Source organism: Cetorhinus maximus, chromosome 9, assembly GCF_964194155.1.
Source record: "Cetorhinus maximus chromosome 9, sCetMax3.hap1.1, whole genome shotgun sequence".
Lineage (NCBI taxonomy): Eukaryota > Metazoa > Chordata > Chondrichthyes > Lamniformes > Cetorhinidae > Cetorhinus > Cetorhinus maximus.
The window spans coordinates 9,753,142-9,780,946 of NC_135887.1; the positions used below are offsets into that span (position 1 = coordinate 9,753,142).

Below are 27,805 nucleotides of genomic sequence, written 5' to 3' on the forward strand. Positions count from 1 at the left end.
CAATAAATGTGCTTTCTTCAATGATCTAGCTTTGTCTGGCATATGGCTTTGTCAATGGATCAAAGACGAAAGAATCATGTCTTTCATTTTCCTTACCCTTGTGCAACAACTGTTATATTGTAGGTCCCTGGTACAAGCAACCTGTGGAAATCGCCAAAACTGCCTGTTGTAATATTATGATCAATGCCAGCGACTACAATAGCTGCGTTAGAAATCCCCGAGCCAAACACAGCATCTGTGACAAATCCTGCAATACCAATATGGACCTGCAGAACGCAAGTAAAAAAATGCAATTTCCAATTAATTTAACAGTTGACATTTATGGGAAATGATCAACACTACTCAGGATACATTAAACTGCAGTTAATTCATAAAATGTTTCAAGCCCAAATCATCTAGAACTAAATGGAGCCTAGATATCACTTTCAGTTCAATGAGTTCTCTCTTTTGGGTGGCATGGAAAGGAGAGAATCAGTATGTCAGTTGAATTACTGTCTTTGCATGTGGCTACTCCAAGAACAGGCTGTGGGTGCTGGATCAATTGAAGCTCTCAGGCTGAGAGCAATAAAGTAGGGATAAAAAGATACGGAGTAAAGGAGGTCAAATGGCATTGTAGTCTAGGCTAAAGGGAATGAATGGCCTGTTCCTACGCACATAACAATCGATATCACATTGGAATTTTTCAATGGTTTGAGGAGTATTTTGCAACATCCTGAGGAGATGAAAGGCAGTACAGAATCATAGAAACTTACAGCAAAGAAGGATGCTGTATATGCATGCTGTCTCTGTGAAAGATCAGTCAGGCTTAGTCCCATGTCCCTTTGTCTGTAACCCTATATTTCTGTTCACTTATGTCTGACACCCTGAAGCCTGTAATTATCCTTATCATAATCTATTATATGAAAACTTGATAATGCTGCTCCCTGCGGCGAGTCCAGGTCATTTATAAAAATTGAAAACAGTTAACGGATCCAAAATTCCTGGAGAACAACACCCAGTCTGAAAAACATTCATCACCATCCTTTGCTTCCCATCACCGAGTCAATTTTGTTACCATATTACCACTTTCTCTTTATTCCATGGGCATCCATCTTCTTAATGAGCTCCCATTGAATCACTTTGGCGAATGCTTTCCGCTAGTCCTTACGTAGCACATTTACGGCACTATTGATCTACTTCCACCCATCAATTAACTGAATCAAGTTGGCCAGAAATAATTTGCCATTAATAAATCCATGCTGGCTCTTCTTGATTGACTTTCTAAATACACATTTTGTCCCTAATAATGGTTTTGAATAGCTTCCCCACCACTGATGTTAGGCCGATTGGCCTGTTTCCTGGTTAATATCTCTCTCCCTTTTTGAACAATCACATATTATTTGCAATTCTCCAGACCTTCAGCAATACTGTATCCAATGAGGATTGAAAAAATTGTGACAATGCCTCTGTTATTTCTACCTTTGCTTCTTTCGGCAACCAAGATGCACCCCATCTGGACTGGGTAACTTAACAACTTTCAGCAATGCTAAATTTTCAGTACATCTTCTCCATTTACTACTGCTTTGTTAATAAACTTTATTACCCACCCTCTTTTAGTGTATCTTTACATCACCACTTTCTTATAAGTGCTCATTTAATACTTTTGCCATGTTGTCTACATTCTCAAGGAGATATCCCTTTGGGTCCAATTCTTTCTGTGGCTAACCCTGTGTGTTAATCCATGTTTTAGGGTTAAATTTAATACCACCTATTTGTGCTTCCTGTATTAACTTTTTCAATTCCCTCCTGTACTTTCCATATCTTCCTGGCTATTAACAGGATCTTGTTCATAATGTGCCTAAAGTCCTTTTTTCTTACCTTTTAGCTCCTTTATTACCCAGGATGCAATATTTAGCTTTGGATACTCTACTTTTTCCCTTCAGTGGAATAATTTGTACTCGAACTCTCTCTTCCCTGAATGCCTTCCAACGTCCTCTTGTATAACTCTTCTTCAGAGCCCTGAAGAAGTAATATGGACTTGAAACGTTAACTCTGTCCTTCCCTCCGCAGATGTTGTCAGGCCTGAGTTTTTCCAGCATTTTGTTTTTGTTTGCCTTCCAATGCTCTGACTGCTTTACCCTGGAAACGTTTTTCCCAATCTACTTGCGCTCAATCCCTTTTGAAATCAATTAAATATAATTTAAATTTGGTCTTTTTATCGTCATTTTCTCTTACACTACCTGCTCCATTAGGCTTAGAAGGGAATCGCGATTCTTCTCCCATTCCATACTAAGGTCAGAGGCCATCGGGTATTTGCAGCAGCTGAGTTCCAGTGTGATTTCAAAACAGTCTCCCTGCAAGTAATTGTAATCTTGCATCCCTCCTGTAAGATAATTAAAATTAGATGTCATACAGTGGACCTACTTGCTGCCTAACAGTATTTTACTTTCCAATCACAGTACAGTCCAACGTGCAAGTACTTCTAAATAAATTTATCTTTTCACCAATTTCAATATAACACACTTAAAAATGGAGTTACGAATTATATCCAAGTACCACTTAGTCATCACTCCATTGAGTTCCAGTTTTGGATCAGAGGTGCTGGTAGCAGCTAGTGGTTATATCCTCTTTAGCAGGGGCTGCTCTGTCTATGCCTAAAGTAAAAAAAAGCTTGATCCACACTGGATTAATTATCCACACCCACCAAATTGCCTATTTTGAAAATAGAAGATTTTGCATTCTCAGGGGGAGAAAACATAAGCAAAGTGCCATGAGATCAAGCCAACTGTAATATCAAGCCACCTAGTGTCTCAAACCTATCTGGGGATCAAATTTAGGATTTAGAGATTGAATAATAAAACTTGAGCTTTAAATGTTCTTTAATTGTTCTCTAAAATTTTGATTAAAAAAAAAACAATAGTGGTTAATCCCAAAAAGACAGGTAGGAAAGTTTACTAAACAAATACTCTTCTGGCATGCACTATTAAAGTTTATAACACAGTGGTTGTCACAAGACACTGGTTTTCAGTCACTGTGCCACAGAATGTGGTTCCATGAAAACGTGCTTTATGTCAAATAATGATTTTTAATCCACTGGCTGGAAACCTGAATTGACCTTTTAAAAGTCTCTGTTTTTAAACTCAGAGGCTGAAGGTGATTTTAACTTGCAGCTAAAGATGGTTACCCCAATTTGCCTCACTGTAAATTCCCCATTCCAAGTCATTGAGGTGGAGACAGCATGTCTGCAAAGATCCATCAAGGACAATGGCTTGGGGAATATGAGTGAACCACATATCCTGTACCCATTAGCAAGGCATCAAGGCAATCACCAGAGGAGTTCAACTGGTGGAGATGAACGATTAAGCCTAATCGATCGGACAACAGAACCCTAGTTGAGAAAGGGTCCCCAGACATGAACTCAGTGAGCTGTAATGGGAATGCTTTAAACCCAATCACGAACAATAGACCCTCGCTGTGAGATGTAGATTCTACACATAAATGGTTAAAGTTGCAACAGGGGAATACACTAGTTGTTGTGGTATACCTTCAAGGATATGAATATGTACCTGTGTACATCACTAGAAGGGAAATGGTGCAATGTATCATGTAATTCAGCCTTAGTCTCACTATGTATGCAGCAGGCAGACAACAACTCAGAAGTGTTTCCAGCTCTGCAACTATGTAAAACAGCTATCATCTTAATAAATGAACCTACAAACAATATGTTAACCAATCCCTTGTGCATGGTTGCTGCCTTGAAGTTTATGTATAAAAAGTAAATCCTTGAGCTATGAACATGACACTAGTGACGACCACGTTTGAATCACTGGCTGATGGTCAATGTGGCAGGCCCAACCTTTGTGTGCTTAAACTTCTGCTTTCTCTTCAGTAGGAAGGATAAACAGCTGAGACACAGACAAGAGAAGACATGTGGGATCCCTCCTTCCTCCTGCTCTCTCCAACCTACTTTGCAAGCTTTGAACCCTGTTTGCTGACTGTGACATCCAGGGATGCCCCTGCTGCAGAAAGTGATTTCTTAAAAGAATTCAACCTAGCACTGCTGTCTCCAGGAGAACAGCCAAATCAGCTACACCTTCAAGTCACAAGCAGCAGGGCCACCAAATAAAAGCTGTAAGACCACCAAATTCAGCCTGAAGCCAACCAAACTACAGGCTATACGTTTCTTTTATTTTAATGGACTATAATTTGGCCAACCTATCCTTTCTCACTCTAATCTATTTGTGTGCACATGTGACCTTCGAACACGTGTGTGTGCCAAAGTTAGAGCGTATTTTATTATTTTTACTTAGATCAGTTTAAGTATGATAAAGCTAACCTACACTACACGTGATCTTAGCCAAAAGGCCGAGAAGCGATCAGTGTAATATATCCAAATTTGCAGATGACACAAAGCTGGGTGGGAGGGTGAGCTGTGAGGAGGATGCAGAGATGCTTCAGTGTAATTTGGACAAGCTGAGTGAGTGGGCAAATGCATGGCAGATGCAGTATAATGTGGATAAATGTGAGGTTATCCACTTTGGTAGCAAAAACAGGAAGGCAGATTATTATCTGAATGGCTTTAAATTGAGAGAAGGGAATGTGCAACGAAACCTAAGTGTCTTCGTACACCAGTAGCTGAAGGTAAGCATGCAGGTGCAGCAGGCAGTAAAGAAGGAAAATGGTATGTTGGCCTTAATAGCAAGAGGATTTGAGTACAGGAGCAGGGATGTCTTGCTGCAATTATACAGGGCCTTGGTGAGACCACACCTGGAATAGTGTGCTCAGTTTTGGTCTCCTTATCTGAGGAAGGATGTTCTTGCGATAGAGGGAACGCTGTGAAGGTTTACCAGACTGATTCCTGGGATGGCGGGACTGACATATGAGGAGAGATTGAGTCGGTTAGGATTATATTCGCTGGCGTTCAGAAGAATGAGGGGGGGGAATCTCACAGAAACCTATAAAATTCTAACAGGATGAAGAGGGTACCCCCTCCAATCCAGCAACTACCACATAGGCCAGTTGAAGAGAAGTTACAATCCCCGATCATACAGCGACCACAGACACTCGGGCTTCCTTTAACCGGTTTTATTCAAGCACATGCAAGGGAGCCGCAATCATTCCTAAGAATGAAGACCCAGCTCCCAGATTGATTACATTTCATTACTTTTGTACTTTTTCTTATCATAACACATTTGAGTACATTTGAATATATCCAATCAGTAACCGACACACTGGTCTCATGCTAAATCTACCCTATTGAGTACATAAACATGTGATTTTGCCAACCAATTATTCTAAAGGATGTATACATAATTATATTATCCAATCAAAATTAAAACATGTACGCAAAGACCTTGGTTCTCATAACTCAAGACTGTTTGTGTTTCATCAAAGCCCCCTCTTTGTCTATTTTATGTCCTGCCATATCTAAGCTAAACCATCTGCCCCCTCCCTATGTGAGAGGGGAGCACACCTAATCTAATTTATGTCCTGCTTGTGTCTTTCAGTCTGACTCTCAAGGCTGTGCAGTGTTCATCTGGTAATCTTCAACTCTTAATATGTTTAGCAGCCATGTCTGCCTGGAGATTTTAGGTATTTTTCAGTAAATTCTTAGTGTTCTCTTTTAGCATTTTTAATTTCCCCCTAACACAGGACTAGACAGGGTAGATGCAGGAAGGACATTCCCGATTGTGGGGGAGTCCAGAACCAGAGGTCACAGTCTGAGGATATGGGATAGACCATTTAGGACTGAGATGAGGAGAAATTTCTTCACCCAGAGAGTGGTGAGTCTGTGGAATTCGCTATCACAGAAAGTAGTGAGGCCAAAACATTGTTTGTTTTCAAGAAGTTAGATATAGCTCTTGGGGCAAAAGGGATCAAAAGGTATGGGGAGAAAGCGGGAGCAGGCTATTGAGTTGAATGATCAGCCATGATCATAATGAATGGCGGAGCAGGCTCGAAGGGCCAAATGGCCTACTCCTGCTCCTAGTTTCTATGTTTGTAACCTCTTTGTTATATTCAATAAAACCTGTCAGATTGATTCTTTTTATAATCACAGTGCGCAAACAGTTACGTGCTCACTAAAGTGGCAAGTATATCATTTTCAAATCAAAAAAAATCTGTTGCGATCAAATGAGGGGTGAGAAAAGAGGGGAGCCATTCGATCCCTCCTCAGCTGCTCATAACAGTGGCCATAGCCCTACAATGTGCAGGCAGTGCAAAGAACAGCCAGGAAGCTGATTTCTGACAAAGGTCAGAGTTATGAGGAATGGCTGAAGAAATTTGGAGATTTTCAGCCTGAAAAAATGAAATATCCAACAGTTAATTTTATAAGATAATTAATGGAATGGAAAAGATAAATTCCAAGACTGACATCAAGAGTATTGTATGTCTTCTACATACAAAGAGTGAATAACTTCTAAAAAGACTATGGAGGCAAAAATACTGGTACGACTTCAGAACTAACTGGGTATTACAATGAGGTGAATCTAGAATCTTTCTGGGTGAATAAATTAAAATGGCCTTCATTAAAAATTCTTTTGTGAACTCTTACATTCACAAACCTGGTGGCTCTGATGACCTGCTGGCTCAATAAATCGTTGGCGGTTGACTCTGGTAACAATTGTTGTAACTGAATGCCAAGATTTTGGAGCTTGTTTTCAGCTTTGAGGCAATAAATCCCTGTATTTTATACTCTGGACTTCAAATATTTATAAGTAAAATATTTAACCCTTTCTAAAGCTGATGCATAACATATTTTCTAACTGAATATATTGCTCTCAAGTTAACCAATTATGCCTTGACAAAATCCCCCAAAACACATTAATCATTTAAAATACTGCTAAATGCAAGTATTAAATTACAATGGCCAATAGCATTACACTTGTGCATGAAATAGTGAAGTGATCTCTGCTTCAAGGTGGAACTGATCAGAACAATAAGGAGCATGTGTGCCACAGAAGAAACTAGATCTAGTCAGTAAAACAAGAACTGTAATTCTCACAATTTAATGGGCTTTAAACACCCATAACAAGCGCACAAATGTCATTGATTGCATTCAGTTAATTTAGCTGAATATACAGCTGATCATAGAAAGGATGAGGTGCAAGGGCACAGGCTGTTTTACTAAGATTTTGAAGTTTGATACTATTATTATGGACAGGAGAGACACAGGCAAATTTTACTGGTTTCTTCTTACCATCTGTCCATAAGCAAAAGAGGTTTGGAATTATTTTTGAGTATGTAGTGGCATGTTTTCCCAAACCCTTGGTTTGAGATCTAATTTACGAATAAACTCACATTATGATTAACTCAGAAGGTTAGTTAATTTCGCATTCAAAACCCAGGGGAAGGAGTGTTTGCCACTACCCAACCTGGCCCCCCAATGCCCTCCCCCCGCCACACACACACACCCACACCCTTTACGTGTGTGTGTGTGTGTGTGTGTGTGTGTGTGTATAAGAGAAAAGGGAATTTTACAACTATAGATATTAACAGTACAAGGAACACAGAAATGAATAATAGCTCACATGATTTTCAGAGTCAGAGTCCAATGAGGAATTCTTTCATGCAGGAGTTCTAAGTTCAGGTGGCTGAAGACAGGAGTTGTAGGGTTCATTTTATAGCTGGTGCTGATCCCACAAGTTAAGTAGGTGCAGAGGCTGGGTCAGTTTTGCAGGCGATGGTAGAAATCTTCCAGCAGAGACAGGCTTGGAGGAGCTGAGAGATGGTAACCTACTGTTTGCTCAGCCAGGTGGCTGGAGACCTTTCCAATTGATGTTAAAACAGCAGTCTGATGATTTCTCAGTTCTCAAAGGCATATAGAGATTTCAAAATGGTCACTTGAGTCATATGACCTTCTTTCTTCACAGTGACTTCAAAAGGAATGTTTAATCAGTGTCTGGAACTGGTTTTGGTTTCAGGACCTATAATGTCCCAGTCATTAGTTGTTGAGTTACCATCAATATTGAGGGTCTGGTGTCAGAAAGCCACTCTCTAGGCAGGCCCTCTGACTCTGCTAGAAGGATGAGCCTATCAGGTCCAATGACATCTCTTGGCCTCCTTTTTGAAATGGACCTGGACAGTGCCAGATGTGAGATGAGCCTGTTCGTGGTTCTGCAGAAATAACTAGTTTCGATGTGCAAGTCTCAAGGTTTCATGATTACAAGGGCTGTAACGAGCTGAGAGATTCCACCAGCTGAGAAAAGAATTCTTATGTTCTTGTAACTCCTGGTGGTAGATCCCAGAACAAAGGGCCAACCCCTTTAGGTTGTGACCAAAGGGTCATGTGACTTGTAGCATCTTTTTTGGTTCAGCAGAAAGTCTATTATTTTGCCATCATTTTAAAAAATTAAGCTCTGGATTTCTTTTCATGTCCTAGGGACTCGATACTATATTTAACTAACCAAGAAATGGCAAGAACAAGCCTCAGCTCAACCAGTCAGAGTAATTTTGAGCCCGAGCTCGAGTGTACCAGGATCACCCTTCATAGCTGGAATTCCATCATCTTTTCTTTCATTCCCTGGTACAATCTCATTTCCATGTTTTGTAGAGTTTGATTCTATTACATTAGGTGAAGGCCCTTTTTAATTTTTGACATGCAATATTTGCCATGCCTTTTGTAAATAGGCTGAATTATTTACCAGTTGTTGGCACTCTCTCCTCAGAAGGAAATTTTGGTTCAAGTTCCCGAATTTGTGTACATAATCCAGGTTGATGCTGCAGTGCACTCCTGTACATTACTGAAGATGTCATCTTACAGGTGAAATGTTAAACTGAAGCTTTGTGTCTGTTCAAGTGGACTAACTAAACCCACAGCATAATTTAAAGATCAAGGAGGTCTTCCAGTGCCTGGAGGTGCCAACATTGACAGTGAACCACACCACCAGAAAACTGAAGTTGCTGTTTGTTGGATCTTGTTGAACACAAATCACGTCATGTTTGCTTATATGATCAGCCAAGATTAAAGTATGAATAAATTACATATAAACCAAATGGAAGGTGTCCAAGCCCACAAGACTTAAAATAAATAGCTCCTTACAAAGAAAAAGCAAACTATTTTTCAATCAATTTGCTTCAGGTCTGTTGTAACAGCAGATAACTTTCACATTGTGTGGATAGATATTGTATTACATGCAGAAGTAACAAACTGAACTCAGAGTGCTGTACATGAAGACCCAAAATGCTGTTTCATACAACTGAGAGAACTATACAGTCATCCAAATGCTTACCATGTTATCTACAAAGCACATAGGAAGTTTTAAAGATGACAATTTGCTTTACCCAAAGACATGAAGTTAAATATCAAGGGATGTCACTACACATTTGGTCAACTATCCCCTACTGCATTATATATTGGTCAAGGGGGAGATCAATACAGTACAAAAGCAAAATGCGATTTAAAAAATTCTACTAAAAATATTTTTCTTCTGCCCATTTGTGATTTGTTGTTCCACCTTTCCAGGTCTCTCAAGTTGTACACAATTTTACAGCAGTGTTTGGGTAGGCAATCTGTTGGCACAGGCAATTTATCATGATCAGTTAATAGCTGGCCAAGAAATTCTGCATTTGATTTTTCATCTGGTCTCCTTCTCATCCATGCACTCCATCAGAAGGGATATAGGAGAAGCATCTAGCTTCTGCTAGAACGTTCTTCTTAAAGGCACAGCCAAGTCAGGCAGTGTAGGAATCACATGCGAAAACATTCTGCTCTCCACCACAACCAATGACACAGGCAACAATTTTGCCTGGCCTTGACCTACTATAACATCTGTTGGTATTATGCAGTCAATTACATGCTGCATTTCCTCTACATAAGCCTTTAAGGATTAGGAGCTGCGTCACAATTAAAAGCATAAGTTCATCATATTTTGTAGAGATGTGACGATAAAAATGCTAAAAGACTAAAATGCAATTCAAACATGCAATGATGAAATCAAAATGTGATTTACCGCACTGAACATCAAATACAAAGCAAAAGGGAAAAAAGCATACTAATAATTTATTTATTTATAATTGGAACAAAACATGGGTACCTGAAAATGTAAATCGGCTGGCTGTCCACTGATCAAACTTGGACAGACTGCACGACTCTATAACCTAGTGCAACTTTCTCCACTTTCACCAGTTAATTTGCCTTAAAAGTTTCTCATTTATCCAGGGACAGAATTAAATACTTGACTATTCTAATACTCATCTAGCTGTCTCCTGTCCTCCACCTTCTGTAAACTTCACCTTAGCTAAAACTCCAAAACTTTCTGCCTATATTCTATCCAAGTCCCACTCGTCTCTCACCTTTGCTGACCAAAACTGGATACTGGTACCAGTGCTAAAACTTCAAAACTCGAATGCTTGCTTTTTAAAAAATTTCTGCTATGGCCTTGCCCATCACTGGAATGTTCAACACTACAAAATTCTCGCCACAACCTCTCCATTCTTCTCAGTCTGGCCTTCCCCCACCCTTACTCCCATCTCTCCTAAAAGCAGTGACTCATGCCAAAGGCCAGATCAACGGACACAAATTCTTTCAAATCTTCCAAAAGCCACCTTCTTGTGCAATCCTGGTGCCAAAATGAGAATCAAACTGCAGGAGTGGGAAAGAGAGAAAAAGGGCATTGCTGTCAAACCCAATTCTCATTTTACCCACAAATATTTATATGCTATGGTTAAAATATTTTGCAACATCAAAGCACTGGCACAGTTGGAATAAATATATTGTTTCTCTAGAATATTCTATTGCTCACTTGCCTAAAATGTATTTCAAAGTTTTACACCCCATGAGCAAGCATTCATTCAAATTACTGTCAGAGAGTAAGCAATGACGTAAATATCTCATGTGTGAACTCTTCAATACACAATCTAGTCAACTTAATTTACATTCAATACCAATTTACAGGATTTACTATTGTTATTAGAAACAGGAGAGCAAATAACACGCAACAATAAAGCTGAAACAAAAACAGAAACAGAAATACCTGGAAAAACTCAGCAGGTCTGGCAGCATCAGCGGAGAAGAGCACAGTTGACATTTCGAGTCCTCATGACCCTTCAGCAGAACTAAGTAAAAATAGGAAAGGGGTGAAATATAAGCTGGTTTGGGGGAAGGGGGGGGGGCGGGGGTGGGGGTTTGTTGGGACAAGAAGCCAGTAATAGGTGGAGATAACCAAAAGATGTCACAGACAAAAGAACAAAGAGGTGTTGAAGGTGGTGATATTATCTAAAGGAATGTGCTAATTAATATTAGACAGCAGGACAAACAACGTACATATAGACCTAGTGGGGGTGGGGTGGGGGGAAGGAATACTAAAAGGGCTAAAAGGTAGAGATAAACAATGGGTGGAAATACATTTAAAAATAATGGAAACAGGTGGGAAAAGAAAAATCCTTATAAATTATTGGAAAAAACAAAAAGGAGGGGGAAGAAACGGAAAGGGGGTGGGGATGGAGGAGAGAGTTCATTATCTAAAATTGTTGAACTCAATATTCAGTCCGAAAGGCTGTAAAGTGCCTAGTCGGAAGATGAGGTGCTGTTCCTCCAGTTTGCGTTGAGCTTCACTGGAACAATGCAGCAAGCCAAGGACAGACATGTGGGCATGAGAGCAGGGTGGAGTGTTGAAATGGCAAGCGACAGGGAGGTCTGGGTAATGACTGCGGACAGACCGAAGGTGTTCTGCAAAGCGGTCACCCGGTCTGCGTTTGGTCTCTCCAATGTAGAGGAAACCGCATTGGGAGCAACGAATGCAGTAGACTAAGTTGAGGGAAGTGTAGGTGAAATGCTGCTTCACTTGAAAAGAGTGTTTGGGCCCTTGGATGGTGAGGAGAGAGGAAGTGAAGGGGCAGTTGTTGCATCTTCTGCGGTTGCATGGGAAGGTGCCGTGGGAGGGGGTTGAGGAGTAGGGGGTGATGGAGGAGTGGACCAGGGTGTCACAGAGGGAACGATCCATACGGAATGCCGCCTGGGGGGGTGAAGGGAAGATGTGTTTGGTGGTGGCATCATGCTGGAGTTGGCGGAAATGGCAGAGAATGATCCTTTGAATGTGGAGGCTGGTGGGGTGATAAGTGAAGACAATAAAGCTGCGTCATTCAACACTGCCTCCTACAATTACCTGTGCCATATGCTGCTGAGTAACAACTGCTGTGAACCCTGCCTCCCAGCTAGTGAGCATGCTGCCTCTATCCACTGCCAGCCACTCCCTCCAAGCTATCAAAAGCCTTATACAGCTTAAATACGCAAGTCAACAACCGATATTATAGAATCATAGAACAGAGACAGCACAGGAGACCATTCAGCCCATTGTGCCAATGCCAGCTCTCTGCAAGAGCAACTCAGCTAGACCCAATCCCCTGCACTTTCCCTAGAGCCCAGCAAAATTTCTCTGCAGGGTAACAGTGGGTTCAGATCAGGCCACAAAACATCAAATTAAAATGGTCCAACTGTGCTTCATGTAAAAGGCTTACTTCACAGCTCAGTTATGCCCCATGCTAAGGCATCAATGGATACATAAAACAGTGGGGGTCTTTTTTTGGAAATGTGCAATTCTGACACAGCATACCAGCTATCAGAATCCACGGCAACATTCCACGTAAATGACCATAACACCGAAATACAAAAGGCCCTATGCAATAACTGTCAAATACTCTACCCGCAAAAATTACATTTTACACTAGGCAAGTAGTTATTTAGTTATTATAGAAACAGAGTCAAGCAATAGCCTCAAGCATGTGTAGTGTACTGCTCCTCCTACCTACCAGCATTTCAGTAACTATGCTAATAAAAATTCAATTTTGATTTTCAATTATGATAAAAATGTAAACACCAAATTATCATGCAGTCATACATTTACTGCTGATAAAGCACAAGCAGCCTTTTCTGCTCTGTACTTCAGCTCCAAATACAAATCAAATTTCGTAAGATACCACTGTCACATCCATTTTCACAACTAAAGTCATGGTACACAAGTAAGGAAAAAAAAAACAAATCAAATGAAAATCAATGCAATGCAAATCTAGACTGACTTCCAATACGTTGTGGCATGTAGAACCACCCCTCTTTATGGCTGATTCAGAGTGCAGACCTGGCAGGAGGAAAATGAGAAATGCCATACCGAGCAAGAAAGCGATCTGATCCTTCGATAAACTTAAATTTAAAATATCTCCAGTATTAACGCCTGTAGCGTTTCTCCAGTTTAACAGCAGTGTGTAGTTAGAGGTTTTTCATGTTTGCAAGAAATGAATTCTGCAGCAAACCACAGTAAAACTGCAAATCTTTTATTATAAGTCTCAAGAGAACTCTGAAGAAACTAAATTGAGTTTTGTTGCAGATCTTTAAAAAAAAATCAAAAAGGACAAGTAATTGTTCTCAGCTCAGGAGGGATAGCTTTCAGGAATTTAGCTTCAATTCAAAACTGTCCTCAAAAGATATAAATAATTTGTACTTAAGTGTGCATTTCTAATAGATGCTTTGAAAAGTCATAGGAATTAGCATTAGCTCAGAGAGGCTAATTATTAGTATTTCTGACATTTAATTACCACTTTTCTAAAATGCTTTGGGTATAAGTATCATAGAATGGTTGCAGCATAGAAGGAAGTCTTTCAGTACATTGAGACTTCTGAGCGTGTGACGGAGATAGTGGCCTCCATGCTGCTCTGTGATTCTGTCAAAGAAAGGAAAATATATCTGTGCGAGGCTTTAGTCTTCCGACAATCAGATTTTTTAAAAAAAACTTATCAAAAGTTCAACTGTAGAGTTTACAAATTAACAGTCAGATAACAGTTTGAAGCAGGCACTGCTTTACTACCAGTCAATAAGAGACTGTACAATCTGTATTTTTCATAAACATTTAACTGTGTAACTGAATTTAAACCTTTTGCAGATCCCAAGGTCAAAATAGATCCACAAATCAACAATCTCTTTCCAGCTTCTTAGAAAGAACAACAATCTTATCTTACATGTAAGCAAGACTTTTCATAATCTAGGAACTATCAAATTATTCCAAAAGAGTGTGTAATTCAAAACATCAGCACAATCATGCCAATAGCCCTAAATAATAAGAACTCTCGACCTCAGGATGTTTCAAATGCTTCATGGCCACTTTTGTACTGTTATCATTAAGCAAACTTGAAATCCAATTTGTGCGCAACATAATCTTACAAAAAGCAATGAAATAATTCCAAACCCACAACCTCCACCACTTAGGAAGATAAGGGCAAATGGCATAAGAACACTGCCACCTACAAGCTTCCCTCCAAGTCACACACCATCCTGATTTGTAACTATATTGTCATTCTTTCACTGTCGCTGAATCAAAAACCTGGAATTCCCTCCCCAACAGCACTGTGGGTGCACTACATGGACTGCAGTGGTTCAAGAAGGTGGCACAGTTCAATTAAGGATGGGCAATAAATACTGGCCTAGACAGCGACATCCACATCCCGTGAAAGAATAAAAAGAAACCTCTCTCAAGGGCAAATAAGAGATCGACAGCAAAAGATGGGCAGCAAAAGATGGGCTTGCCAGTGACACTCACATCCCAGAAATAAATAAAAAGTAATTAACCAGTTTTAGTGGCTTGGGTTGAGGTGCACTGTTGAAGTCCTTGCAGATGGAACTTCCAATATTTACACTATTAGTTTCAGTGCAAAAAAACCCCTGAAAAAGTTACAACCATGCCTCAGTTCATCTGCTACTGAAACCCTAATACGTGCCTTAGTTACTTCTAGACTTTACAATTCCAACGTTCCCAGCCTGCCATCTCCCATCCTTGTGTGCATTCCAGGTTTTTAGTTTAGAGAGGGAATTGATAAGTTTAGGGCCTTGGCAGTTGAAGGCACAGCAGTCAATGGCGGAAAGATTAAAATTGGGCAGCACAAGAGGCCGGAATTGGAGGAGCATAGAGATCTGAAACTTGTAGGTCTGAAGGAGTTTAAAAGATGAGGGGGGGGGCGAGGCCATGCAGGGGTTTCCTTAGAATTTTAAAATCCCAGTTCATTAGCTTTTTCCATTGCATGATTTCTTGATCTAGAATAGAGTTTCATTCTAAGCATCTGTTAAAGTTACTGGTCAGACAATCCCTCAATGACAAAATAGATTCACTCAGGTTAAAATGTCTTCATCTTCACCCTGTCTTTACTCCAAGACAGTCAAACTGGAAACTTTTTAGAGAGAAAACTGTAGGGGAAGAAACCAACTTCTTTCCACTGTCAACGTCTACACAGGTTAGTCAGAGGGAACTTTGCCAGCTGTAAGGACCACCTGGTATTTGTCCTTTAGAAAACAAACAATGAACCTACAGCATTAGTCAATGTACATAATCCAGATAGTTCAAAGCACAAGGCAGCTGTTCAAGGCGGCGGCTTACTACCACCTTCTCAAGGACAATTAGGAAAGGGCAATAAATGCTGGCCTAGCCAGTGACACCGACACCCTGTGAAAGAATGAAAAAGACAGATTTTAAGGAAGCATTATCCTAATCTTTCCCTAAGATGTAATTTTTTTTTTAAACGTTCCATCATAACTTTCCATACCAGAGTTTTAATTTGTGATTTTGAAAGGATATTGAACATATTTTAGCAGAAAATAATGTTAGAATCAGGTTGTGAGGTTATTGTAGCTCTATGTATTTGCACTAACCAAACACAACAATGAATGGGAATCTAAGGCTGCATGGCTGGAATATTACAAAATCATTGTTCAGCATCACTGTAATGCACATATTAGAACATAACAAATAGGAGTCAGCAATTTGGTCCTTCAAGCATGGGGGAATAGTTTTCTAGTGCATGCTCCATGGCAACATCGACCAGAATCAACCTGCCAACCAATCAGCACCCTTTTCTCATGCAGTATAAATTGCTGTTCCTTTTGAAATTTGGCATTTTTTCTGTCCTGATGAGTGCAAGACGAAAACCTTTGACAGCATATCTCTTTTTTCCAGCAATAAATGACTTATGGTCCCCAGTTTTCTTTCTCCCTCTTCTCCTGAATAGCGGGCTTGCATTTGCTACCTTCCAATACATGAGGACCATTTTAAAATCTAGGAAATTCTGGAAGATGAAAACCAAAGCATCCACTATCTATAGCCACTTCTTTTAAAACCCCAGGGTGGAGGCCATAGGTTCAGGACATTTGTCAGTTTTTGGTCTCCTGTACTAGTTATTAAGCTCTTTGCTTCGCCAGGCCCTTGGTTCTCCACTATTTTTGGAATGGTTTTTCTTTTCTACCACGAAGACAGATACAAAGCAGTGTTCATATCTCTGCTATTACCTTATTCCCCATTAGAAATTCCCCCATCTCTGCCAAAAAGGGACTCATGTTTACTTCCACTAATTTCTTTTTTACTAACCTACAGAAGCTTTGACAATCTGCTAGTTTGTCTATTACTTCTTTATTCACATGCTCATATTTTCTGTTTTAGTGATGCTGGTTGAGGAATATATTACAATACACTAGGAAGAACCCCCCAGCTCTTCTTCAAGTAGTTCCCATGGAATCTTTTACATCCTGACCACTTAAAATCTCATCCAAAAGATGGCACCTCCAACAGCAGAGGACTCCACGTGTACTGCAAATTAAGTGTCAGCATAGATTGACCCATTTACTGATTTTGGTAATATAAACAGAAAATACTGGAAATGCACAACAGTTTTAAGAGCATTTGAAAAGAGAAAAGACGTTAGAATTTGGCTATTCTTCCTTTATCACAACTGAAAACTGGAAGGCGTTTTCAATTCAGATTTAAAAATACAGAACATTAATTAGTCTTTCCTCTTGATAGATGGTAACTGGTTTGTCTATTTCCATTTTCAGAAATTACAGCAGCCTCGCATAGGCACTTTCCCAGAAGTGCATCAAGAATGCTGCCTGACTTCATAACACTGACTTCATTTATTTTACTTGAACAGGATATCCTGCAACTTGTGTGTAAATAAAATTGGTCAACTTGCTTTTAGTCTTTTATCTTTGTCAACAATGGGCCCTTTCAACCTCGATAATGTTTGTTCTCAGATTCCTAACAAAGCTCATTACATGTTAAATTACATAGTTTAGGTATTAACACCGGGTTCCTGAAAGTTAACCATTCACTCTAAGAGAATGGGAATGCATGTCTTAATATAATTTGCTACAATTACTGACAGGAAGGCTGACAGGACAGGTAAAGATGTACAACTTGATAAAGTACCTGTGGCACTCTCGGGATATTCCGAAGCACTTTACAGCTGTGGGCTGTTTTGAACTGTAGCCAATGCTCCTATGCACTTTAAGAACAGTAGTTATAAAATTTTGGGGAGTGGAAAGAGATGAACTCATACAAGGAATGTAAAAATTAAAAAGGCTCAAAAATATAGCTTCAGTTCCTGGAAGTTGGAACACGTTTAACAGAACTATGTTACAGCGGGTTCTTTTACAGTCCTCAGATTATAAAGGAATGCAATCAGAAATGCTGCTGAAACGATCTTTACTTTTTTTAGATCAATGCAATGGATGTAGGAGTAGCCTGAATATTTTAATTACCAACAGCCTGATAATTCACAGATATCTTTCATCTCTTGGTTACTATTTCCAGAAAGCAAAAAAAAAACCGAAGGCAAACCACAACAACAGGATGTAGAGTAGTTCTGAGAGTCAGATCCACGATGTCAGCAAGTTCCATCTTAAATTACAAATGATTACTGGAGTTTTAAGAAGAAATTTAAGCATCTTACAAATCTGCTAGGCACAGTTTAAGGTTATCTTAAGGTTCCTCTCCATGTTAGAGAACTTAGTTACGAACTGAAGTAGAAGAAATCCCTATAATTAATTTTACTAAATAATCAACCTCTCTAGTAATATTCTAGGAGATCATTGCTTGCCTTAACAATTGTGTACACTCCACATCCAATGAAATGGGAATTAAGCGCTAGTGGTGAAGTTTTTTTTTGTAGAACTATGAAATGCTGGTTATCCCCAGGTTGCTAATAACGTGCAGGAATTAATTCATTGTGGGTTAAAGTCAAAGTGTGTGTTCCATTAATAAATACACACATTAGGAAACTAAAATGACAGATATAAAATGTGATTTTTTTTGCTCCTGTCTTCTGATCCCAAGGGTGTTCTTCTACTTATGTGAACAGCAAGTGCCTTCTGATACCTTCATTCATGCCTGTTCGACAGTGATTGCTGATAGGCTATACAACCATATCATCATCATCCAACAAGAAACATACACTTTCCAGCAAGGGTCAATGGATAATGTTTAGGATTGGGTATCCCTAAGCCAGTGGTGCCGAGATCAATTGTAACGCACCTCCTGTTGTTCCAGCAGAAGGCAGCAAACTCACACGCCAGGAATCAAATCTAGGACCTTCTGCTTTTACCAGCTGAGCCATCAGAAATTGAAAATTTGACCGAGTGGAACTAAACATCCAGTCCCTATTCCAGAAGCTATGGAAATTTAGTCAATAAGTGGGACAGCATTCCCCACAAAGTTTGATTACTGAGCATAAGTACATTCCTCCTCCTGATACAAGGTTCTGGATTACAAATCAAAATAATCAAAAACAAAACAGTGGGAAAGCTGAAAACACACACACTACTGCCATACCCTGGGATCATGCCCATAATCCAAATTATTTAGTAAAGCCGATGACTATGTATAATAAACCATGTACATTGTATTCTGTGAATGTAATGTTACAATTGCTTACCTACAATTGTTCTGTGACATCAAGAAAAATAAATCAATGTAGATGACAGCCCTCTGTTCTCATTTGTAGCATTGCTACGAAGCACCAATAGTATTTTACTGGGATAATGCCACCATATGTGGTGTGAATTACATCGCTCACTCATAACTGGGTGTGTTCTAATTTAAAATGAACGAATCTTTCTCTGTTACTATTTTAGCTGCTTGCACATCATGCTAAATTGGCAATAGTGGCATCGGTTTCCAACATACAGGTTCGCAAGACAGATGGAATCAGAAGTAAGCTTACCAGCATTCAACAAGATCCAGCGAAAACAACATTAAGGCATTTTAGAACCCCATACCCTAAGTTTCTCCATCTGCATTTCAAATATTAACACAGGCTGAAGTACACCTCTGCTCTCAAATGCAGCCCTTTAATACCGGACCCAAGTTAAATCATGATATAAGCAATAGGTTGCATTGGGAGCATCAAGACCAAATTTGATTCTGTCTATAACTAATATCTATGTGGATGTGTTTTTAAGCAAGGGTCACTGGATAGTTATTAGATGGAGAAACTCTAATCATCACCACCAACCTGGCTCCCAGGCAAAGGATGCTGAAACCAGCTGTACTGCTAATGTCAATCTTTGACTAACTAACTATTATAGGAGAGATCAGGAATCTAATCCAAAATCTTCCTGAACCATGTTAGTAACATAGTGGTTCATTTAGCTGCTGATCAATCCAGAAAAGATAGTCTAGGACATTTCAAAATTCCCATTAAGTCTAGCAAAATGTACATATAAACAGTGTTGCCCTCCCCTTCATGATGCTTCCTTCTTTCTTTAAAAATAAACCTTTGCAATGAGACATACTGTGTACCTTACTGAAGCCAGCAATATTTTAATCTTGCAACAGATGTTAAAACTTTGTGAAACCTGACCAAAAAAATTCAAGTATTCTTTTATTAATTCCTCTTCAACAGCATTACGGTGGGCACAAGAAATGAAACTGCAACTAAGCATTATTTTTGGTGCATGATGTTTAAATTACAGCATTAATGTTAAGATTTTGATCATTTAACTTTCATTTTTCTCTGTTCATAATTATACAGTAAATCATGGTCTGCCATATATGCAGACATTTTACAACAAATTTCTGATTGCTTCGTACAATGCAAGTTTGTGATGACCCTATACATTTATCCGTGTTTCAAAGTCAACATCAGAACAGCTGCCCACCAATGAATAATTAAGCTCTTGCTTTTCAAATAAAATTCAACTTAGTCCCCTGGCTTCAGTGTTCCTGCACTTTGCTGCCTAGCTCAGAATACAGCCTTGCTACACTTTACAAACCATGGCTCAAGATCAGCAAGTACTCTATTAATAGCTGCTCTCTCCTGGTCCTGTGAAAAGTTGTGGTAACACAAGCATTCCAGTGCCTCCAATGGATTTGTCTCTCCTGCTTGCACGGCCACCTACGATGCACTGTACAAGTCTATCCTTGGTTCCTCCTCCTCCTTCATTTACAAGCCACTCTTTGACCATTATCTAGAAGCACGGGGTCAGTTCCCACTTTATGCTGATGACAGCCAGCGTTACCTTCTTGCAGCCTTCTCCACTGATGCAAAGGTCAGTACTGCACTCACAAACTGTTTGATATCGCAATTTGAATGAACCATGCCCAATATGAACTCGATTGAGACTCGTTTGACATAGGAATCTTATAGCAGGCTTCTATCTCATCAGTCTGAACTGAATTTGAACCAGGACCCAGTATGAACTCAGCTGAAAGGCCAGTGGCTAATCTAATGCAACATCCAGTTCTTAAGTTTGCAGTATTGAGAAACAAAATATTCGTGTAAACATTTGGCGACATGATTGCAGAAAAAGTATAGGTCTTCTCAATTATTTTGATTCATGGTGATTAAGAAATTGAGCAAATTTCTGAACAGATTTGTATCAAGAAAATGCACAAGTGTACAATAGCCTCAATGTGACACATTGCAAAGTTTGTGAAAATTTTATGAAACATGATACTTCTGAATTGTGAAAAGAATGGCTAGAAACAGTACAAGCATCACAATTGTTTGATACTCAAATATGGCAGGAACTTCTCCATGCTGGAGATAATTGCAAGATGCGAGATTCATTTTTGGATCTTACAATACATAGTACTTTTGAATCAGGCCAATTTGAATCACTGAAATTATGCCCATTTAATGCTGATAAATATTTAAAAAGCACTCAAATTATTTTCTCCATTATGTTGGTCATTAAACTAAGTGCCAGATATCTATCCTTGTTAGAAAATTCTATGGCTCAAATGTGCTAAAAATGCTAAAACTGCACCTATTAAAATACTTAAAGTGTCTTATTATTTCATCCATTAATTTCAAGACATCAATTAATGTGCAAACTTTTCTTATTCCACCTCTATCTAATATGAATGTTCGGAGTAATTCCACTAATTAGTAATTCCACTAATTGGCTGGCAGTGCCTGCACAGAAAGCCCCACTACTTGCTTCTAACAATTGCCAGGCTAATCTCTCAGGCACAGATTTATAGCAGAAGGCGGGTGTATGTTGTGCGCTGTTCACACCCATAATAAATTTAGCTGTCTCTAAAATTCTTATAATCCTACATTCAATCATTTCTCCAGTTATTTCAGAGTCTACAAGTGCTTTCAGTACAAAAGGTTCTGGTTCTCATCTTGTTGTTCTGGTTTATTCTTTCAGCTGGTTATCATTTTCTAAACTGTTAATTTCCCACTGCCTTGTGCTCATCAGTTGAACAGTTTAAATGAACAAAAAAAAGTTAGTTGTCATAGTTAAAAAATGTAGACAAAGTGGTATTCTGTTCATGCCTGAATGTCTGTGCTTACAAAATGAAGAATTACATTTTCCCAACGACAGAGATGGTAAAGCTAAAACAGACTTAAGCCCTAAAGCCTCAGGTTTGATTTCAAATATGTGCGCACTTGGTTGACTTACCCCTGATGAAAATTGAGACAACTGGTCTCAGTGCCATTGGGTTAGGGGCAAGAGAATCACCAAGGATTTGTCAGCCCTATCCAGTGAGGCCCATGGGAAAATACTAACACATGCACAGGATTGGGCCTCCGGTGCCCCTCCACAATGGAATGTCCTAGGCACACCTTGGGTGATTGGTTATTTGGGCAAATTACCAGAGGTCCAATCAGTTTATAGAACAGAAGCCAATGTCTACAGGAGAAAAGACGACTAGCACAAGAAAGTGCAGTTTAACTGGGGAAATGAGTGAAGCAAAATTCGTCTGCTCCAACATACTATAATGAAATGGTTTTAAATGTTCACAATTTTGAATTATTGATCATGCTCTCAAATCAGTTACAGAATTGAACGACAGTTTTTCATAGGGAAGGAAAAACAGGAATTGTTATTACAGTTATTCATGCAAGAGGGGTATATTGGCCAAGATCTGCTAGCCCTCTCACTTGGGAGACTGGTTCATGCAAACCCAAATTGGAGAAAGATGAAACCGATGCAGGGAATAGTGCAGCATGTGTGCATGCCTTTTTCCTTTCACCACCACCCCTACCTGACCCCAACAAAAAATCTCTACATAATACAGCACAATTCAAATTGAGACTGAGGATTGATGGTCAACAAACTCAAGAAATTCAGATGGTCTTAAAACCATCCTCTGAAACTAGAGGTGAAAAGTACAGTCCCAAAATCACTTCCAGGTTTGTGAGATTCACATAACAGCTACAGTTCAGCACAGGAGACATGACTTTCACAAAACTATTTCCATTTCACAGTAAAGCTGAACAGAACAGTTTTACTGCTTAGCCAATTATCTTCCATTTTCTCAGGTGCAAGAGAAAAATTAGGGCCTTAAAACATTCCCCTGACAATCACACTGCCAATTAAAGCTGTTTGTGCAGAGGCAACAACAATGACAAAGCTATTTCTTCATTGCTGCGAAAAGAAGCCATGATGTCACTACTTTAACTGGCAGCAAATTTTCCTTTTAACTCTATTTTCCATCTTATTTTTGGCAGAAAAATTCCATTTCCATGATATCAACAGAAAGAAAACTTTGTTAGTTAGAACTTAGCTAATTAACTGATGCTGTTGCAACAGGCACCAGTGTAATACTTGACTGTACCCACCTGCCTGATATATCTTAGATCCAAACACAGTGCAAATAAGTACCAATAAGTAATGTGACACTCATCCCTATTGCTATTTCAATCATCCTCCCCACCGCCACTGTCCACCCTCTCCTAAAGACAACGAGTTGCAGTTCCAAAGCGCCAGCAGCCTGTGAATATGACTGAACTAGCCATTCTTCATGGACCAGCTGGACAGCGAGAGATAGCTGGCTGTGCAGCTACAGATGTATCACAACCAACTCCAAATCCTGACGTTTACACACATACAGCACCCAAAGGAAGTCAGTGGGTAGCAACGAGCACAAAATTGGTGGTTGTCCTCACACTGAGAACAGAGAGACCAGAGTCTACCTTATCTTTACAGTTCAGAGTGCATTTGTCCACAGAGCCACGAGTCAGCGGACTTTGAATATTCTCTTGCCACACTGGCTCTCATGAGATGTACTACCAACAGGCAGTGAACACCATAATGGTTAGCGAATAGGAAAAAGAGCACTATAGGATTAGCAATCATGACATAATTATTGAAACTCTGTCCAGTAATAAAGCAGGGAACATTTTGGAGCTGGATGTATCAGAACTAGAGTGGACTAGCTTTTTCTTTGAGGTTTTTCTACAATTACAAGTTCACCTGAATCATATTAGCGCAATGAAGTGCACTTGCAGTTTAAAAGGAAATTATTGTCTCTGTACACATTTCAATGTTGAACTCACCCCTCACATCATACCACTTGGCTCCATTTGTGATCCCATCCGTAAAGGTTTCTTCGGAAGGGTCATTACTGCAATGTGGCTTGCCAGTTTTCATCACCGGGTGCTTGGAAGCGTAGCTTTTTGCCAGGTATTTAAACACCTCATCATCAGGACTCTTACTGTAGTATCCCTCTGGCCTGTGAGTTATAGAATCATCATAAGGATAACTGGCAACAACAGACCCACCGTGGAGATTCCCAGAAGCCACAAACTTGTTTTCTATGGGGATGAAAAATTACAAAATACAATTAGAGAATGGAAAAAAAAACATTTTTAAAAAAAAATTGTGTTTTTCAGCTGGATAACCCCTGCTCCACAAGATGGTGTGCTGCTGGTAAAGACTGTTGCTCTTTGCCATTAGCCTTGCATGTTCCTTTTTCAGTTTTTCTTTCTGGACTTATTACTTTCTTTGTATCCATTATTTTTTCCTTTTCACAACTCTGCTGCATTTCCACTTACCGTTACATTCGCTTAACTTCTTTCCGTTAGCTTGATACGATCTCTTACCTCATACTGACCATGGTTGCTTCATTGCACAACTGGCGCTTTGTCTGCCTTATATTACTTCACCTTGAACAGCTACACCTTAAAATAGAGTCATGTTGATCCAGAATGAGTCAGACGCTCATACATCCAGTGAACAGCAATAGTGTGGCAGGTTTTTTTCTCTGTGGGCAGCAACTTCATGGACAGCAAGTACCTCCCCTTAACAGATACATTATTGACACACACCAATTGCTGTTTCACTACTTCAAATACATTTCCAGTTTTGTTACTTCTTCTGTAATCTACATACATTTACCATTACTTAACTGAGTTTTTTGCTCGGCCACGCTTACATTTATAATATTTCCACAATCTACTTCCAAGATTTCCATATTTTACAAGACTAAAGGCAGACAGCTGTAATATAAAATTTCAGACAGGATCACCTAGTCTAGGTGGTCTGGATTTGGTTACTCTTCACCGAGTCCATTCCCAGACACACTCATATACCTCCAGAATATACTCTGCAGCCACATGGGCTGAACTTTAATCCATGTGTTCGTCTCAAAAATTGACTGTTCAAGTGATCAATGCCATCCTTCACACTTCCACATTCACACAATGTTTAAATGATCGGGGGGGCTTCATGGCCCCCAACTGCTCCTGTACATGCATAAATGCATCCTGGTCAAGCTCTCCTGGCTCCCTGTGCCATAGAGAAGCGACTTCAAAACCCTTCAAGAACTTGAGCCACCATGTATGAACACCCCTTCACTGCTGTCTACATTTTTCATTCTTCTGACTCTGGATTTCCACTGCTTCGACAGATTGATTTGCTGATCCCTACGGCTTCTCTCCAAAAAAAAAGTTTACTATTTCCTTCCTTGACTTCATATGGTTCAGAAAAATAAATTGTCAATCCTTCCACGTTTGGAGTAATACGGTAGCAATAACGTGGGAGGGTGGCTGAGAGTGAAAAGGTTGGTGCGCAATTAGAAATAAAAATGGGGTTTCACAATGCAGCACAAGAAGATAAACACAAACTCTTTTGTTTGTGTATACAAAAGATGTGCTATTAGATTTCATTGATTCTTAACAAATTATGATCTTAATTGATGTAACTTAACTGGGTCACAAAAGTCAGTCAACATCTAGAGTTTTGGAAAATTATACGTGTTCACAACAGATGGCATGAGCTCAGTGTGCACGTTAAAGGATAATATGACTAGGGCAAGATTTTTATTCAGTTTATGATATCCAACATTCTTTTATCGTATCACTTTGTGTGCCTATAAAATAAAGGCCAATATCAGATTTCTGGAGCTCTTCCCATTGCTATTATTCATCAGGTCACACTATTGTTCCTGGTGATATAATTTGAGGATTAACAGTATTTTACACAGGAGGCTGGCATCAACAGAAGTGGAATGCGATGACCCATTTACTATTCAGATCCGTCCAAAATCTAGATAAAGCAGATCATCATCGCATTTGGTTTCCGATTAAGTGCAATAAAGATGATTCAAGTGTCAGTGAGGCATTACGAAAGATATAGGCAAGCCGCGTTGTAAAAGGCTGCCAGCAGCCTTTGATACAGGCAGCACGGTGCACCTTACGACCTTTGTTTTTTTGGCTCCCCATCAGAAGTACGCAATTTAAAACCGGTGTACTACACAGGTTGTCTGAGCCTACAAGTGTGGCGAATCAGGGGTGTTTAATTTCAAAACAGAATGTAACTCAGTTGGACGTTTGTTCGATGGAGGGAAATCTAATCTGCTTGTTTGCATCAGTCGAGATGGTGTGACTCGGTGTCAAGTTTTACTCCTGTGTGAAGCGCCTGGGGGGACGTTTTGCTGGGTCAGAGGCGATGGATGGATGGATGCAAGTTGCTGCAGTAACTAAAGATAAAATGCATAGACATAAACAGGACGGGGGCTTTGCTAACCTCCCCCACCCACCCAAGTGAACATGAACTGTTATGTTAGCTGTGACAGTTACCTTTAATCCACTTCTCCATCGCAACCACTTCAGGCACATCCTCCTCCTCCACCTCCACTCCCCCCTCCTCCTCCAGCTCGAACTGGTCCAAGAAACTCCTGTTGAGGTCCTTGTTCCTGGCGTTGTTCCTGCCGCCGTGCTCGCCGGTGCAGTCGCCTTCCACCGAGCTCTCGAAGCCGTCGGGGTTCAGGCTGGGCATGATGTAGACGTCGGTGCCGTTGAGCAGCCGGCCGACCCGCTCGTCCCGCCCGTAGCTCTGCAGCAGGTACTGGATCAGGTAGACCAGCACCTGGCGGGACACCGTCTCGTCCCCGTGCATGTTGCCCACGTATTTGAACTTGGGCTTGCCCGGGCTGGCTTGGCCCGGCGGCGTCGTCGAGATCGCCATGACCCAGAGCGAGCGGTTCTGGACGCTCCGGCCGACGCTGAAGAGCCTGGCCAGGGAGCCGTGAGCGGCGGCCGAAGCCCTCAGCAGCTCGGTCAGGTTGGCGTAGTCGTAGTACCGGGACGTGTCGATGGCGAGCGAAGCCGCTCCGCCCCCCGGTGCCGCGGCGGAAAACCAAGTGAAAGCCCCGAGACCGAGACAGACCAGGCACCGGGCCCAGGCCGCCCCGCCAAACCACCACCACCACCGCCGGCCGCTCGCCATCTTTCCCTTTCTCCTCTTGTCGTTGCCTCAGCGAGTTGGCTGGCGGACTCCCCTGCCTGCCTGCCTGCCTTTCCCCACTCGCTCCACACACCAACCGGCGGCCGAACGTTGTTCTGCCTGATTGACGGGCCTCCCGACCAACCCGCTCGCACTCTCTCCTCCCCGGAGCCGATGTTCATTCGGCGGAGAGGGGGGGAGGGAGGCGGGGCCTCTCGTCGTGCTGCGTCGCGCTGGTTGGCCTTCGCGGTGGGTGGGTGGGTGGGTGGGGGGCCGTTACGTTCGACGCGGCGTCAACACGTCGCGCTGCGTCAAGTGAGTCAGGTTGCCTTGGCAGGGCCGTTACGTTCGACGCGGCGCGCTGCGTCACCTGAGGCTGCATTCGCAGGGCCCTCATGTTCCGACGCGTCATCACGTCGCGCTCCATCGATTGGCCGCTTTCACGCGACAGGCAAACGTTTGCACGCATGCGTGTTCCTCCTCCATGCCACCCAGGTGCTTGAGCTGCACCTTCAGGTCGGATGTTTATTATTGGTTTGAGATTCATTCATTTATGATTAGCTCCGAGTATCGTTTCAACAAATGGCCCGCAAATGCCGCCGGGGGGAAATCCCTCTGGAAGTTCCCATGTAAGGGTTCAAAGTGCAATTGCCCAGAAGTGCGCACTTCCATGGAACATAGAAATTATAGGCCAGTTAAGGCACAAGGGAGTTTGGCAAGGTTGGATGGTACTTATTTTAATGCAAGGAGTCTGATGAATAAGGCAGATGAGTTGAGGGCACAAATTGACACATGGAGGTATGATGTCATTGCTGTCACAGAGACATGGTTGAGAGAGGAGCAGGATTGGCAGCTCAATATTCCAGGATATCGGGTCTTCAGCCGAGACAGGGAAGGAGGTAAAAGAGGAGGGGGTTTCGCAATATTGATCAAGGAATCAAATACAGCAGTAAGGAGGGATGACATCTTAGAAGGCTCCTCAAATGAAGCCATATGGGCAGAACTGAAAAACAAAAAAAAGAGCAATGACATTGCTGGGAGTGTACTATAGGCCCTCCAAACAGTCAGAGAGAAATAGAACAGCAGATATGTAGGCAAATTTCAGAGAATGTAAAAATA

The 27,805-nt window shown here is 40.8% G+C and overlaps 1 protein-coding gene across 2 annotated transcripts in view; it reads right to left on the bottom strand.

The window, feature by feature from the left end:
- LOC144684354 (carboxypeptidase D-like) overlaps window positions 1–26,853 on the bottom strand; it is a 68,314-nt gene extending 41,461 nt beyond the window's left edge. Inside the window, exons 1-4 of one of the 2 annotated variants that reach the window (XM_078548021.1) lie at window positions 26,041–26,853; window positions 23,518–23,775; window positions 2,220–2,362; window positions 97–266 (exon numbers count right to left, since the gene is read on the bottom strand). In XM_078548021.1, the coding sequence (XP_078404147.1) occupies window positions 97–266; window positions 2,220–2,362; window positions 23,518–23,775; window positions 26,041–26,689 (1,220 nt within the window). In that variant the 5' untranslated portion in view covers window positions 26,690–26,853. Of the gene's footprint in view, window positions 1–96; window positions 267–2,219; window positions 2,363–7,508; window positions 7,529–23,517; window positions 23,776–26,040 lie in introns of those variants that run through there. The other variant, XM_078548022.1, reaches the window with a different exon arrangement.
- Between the last annotated feature and the right edge of the window lie 952 nt (window positions 26,854–27,805).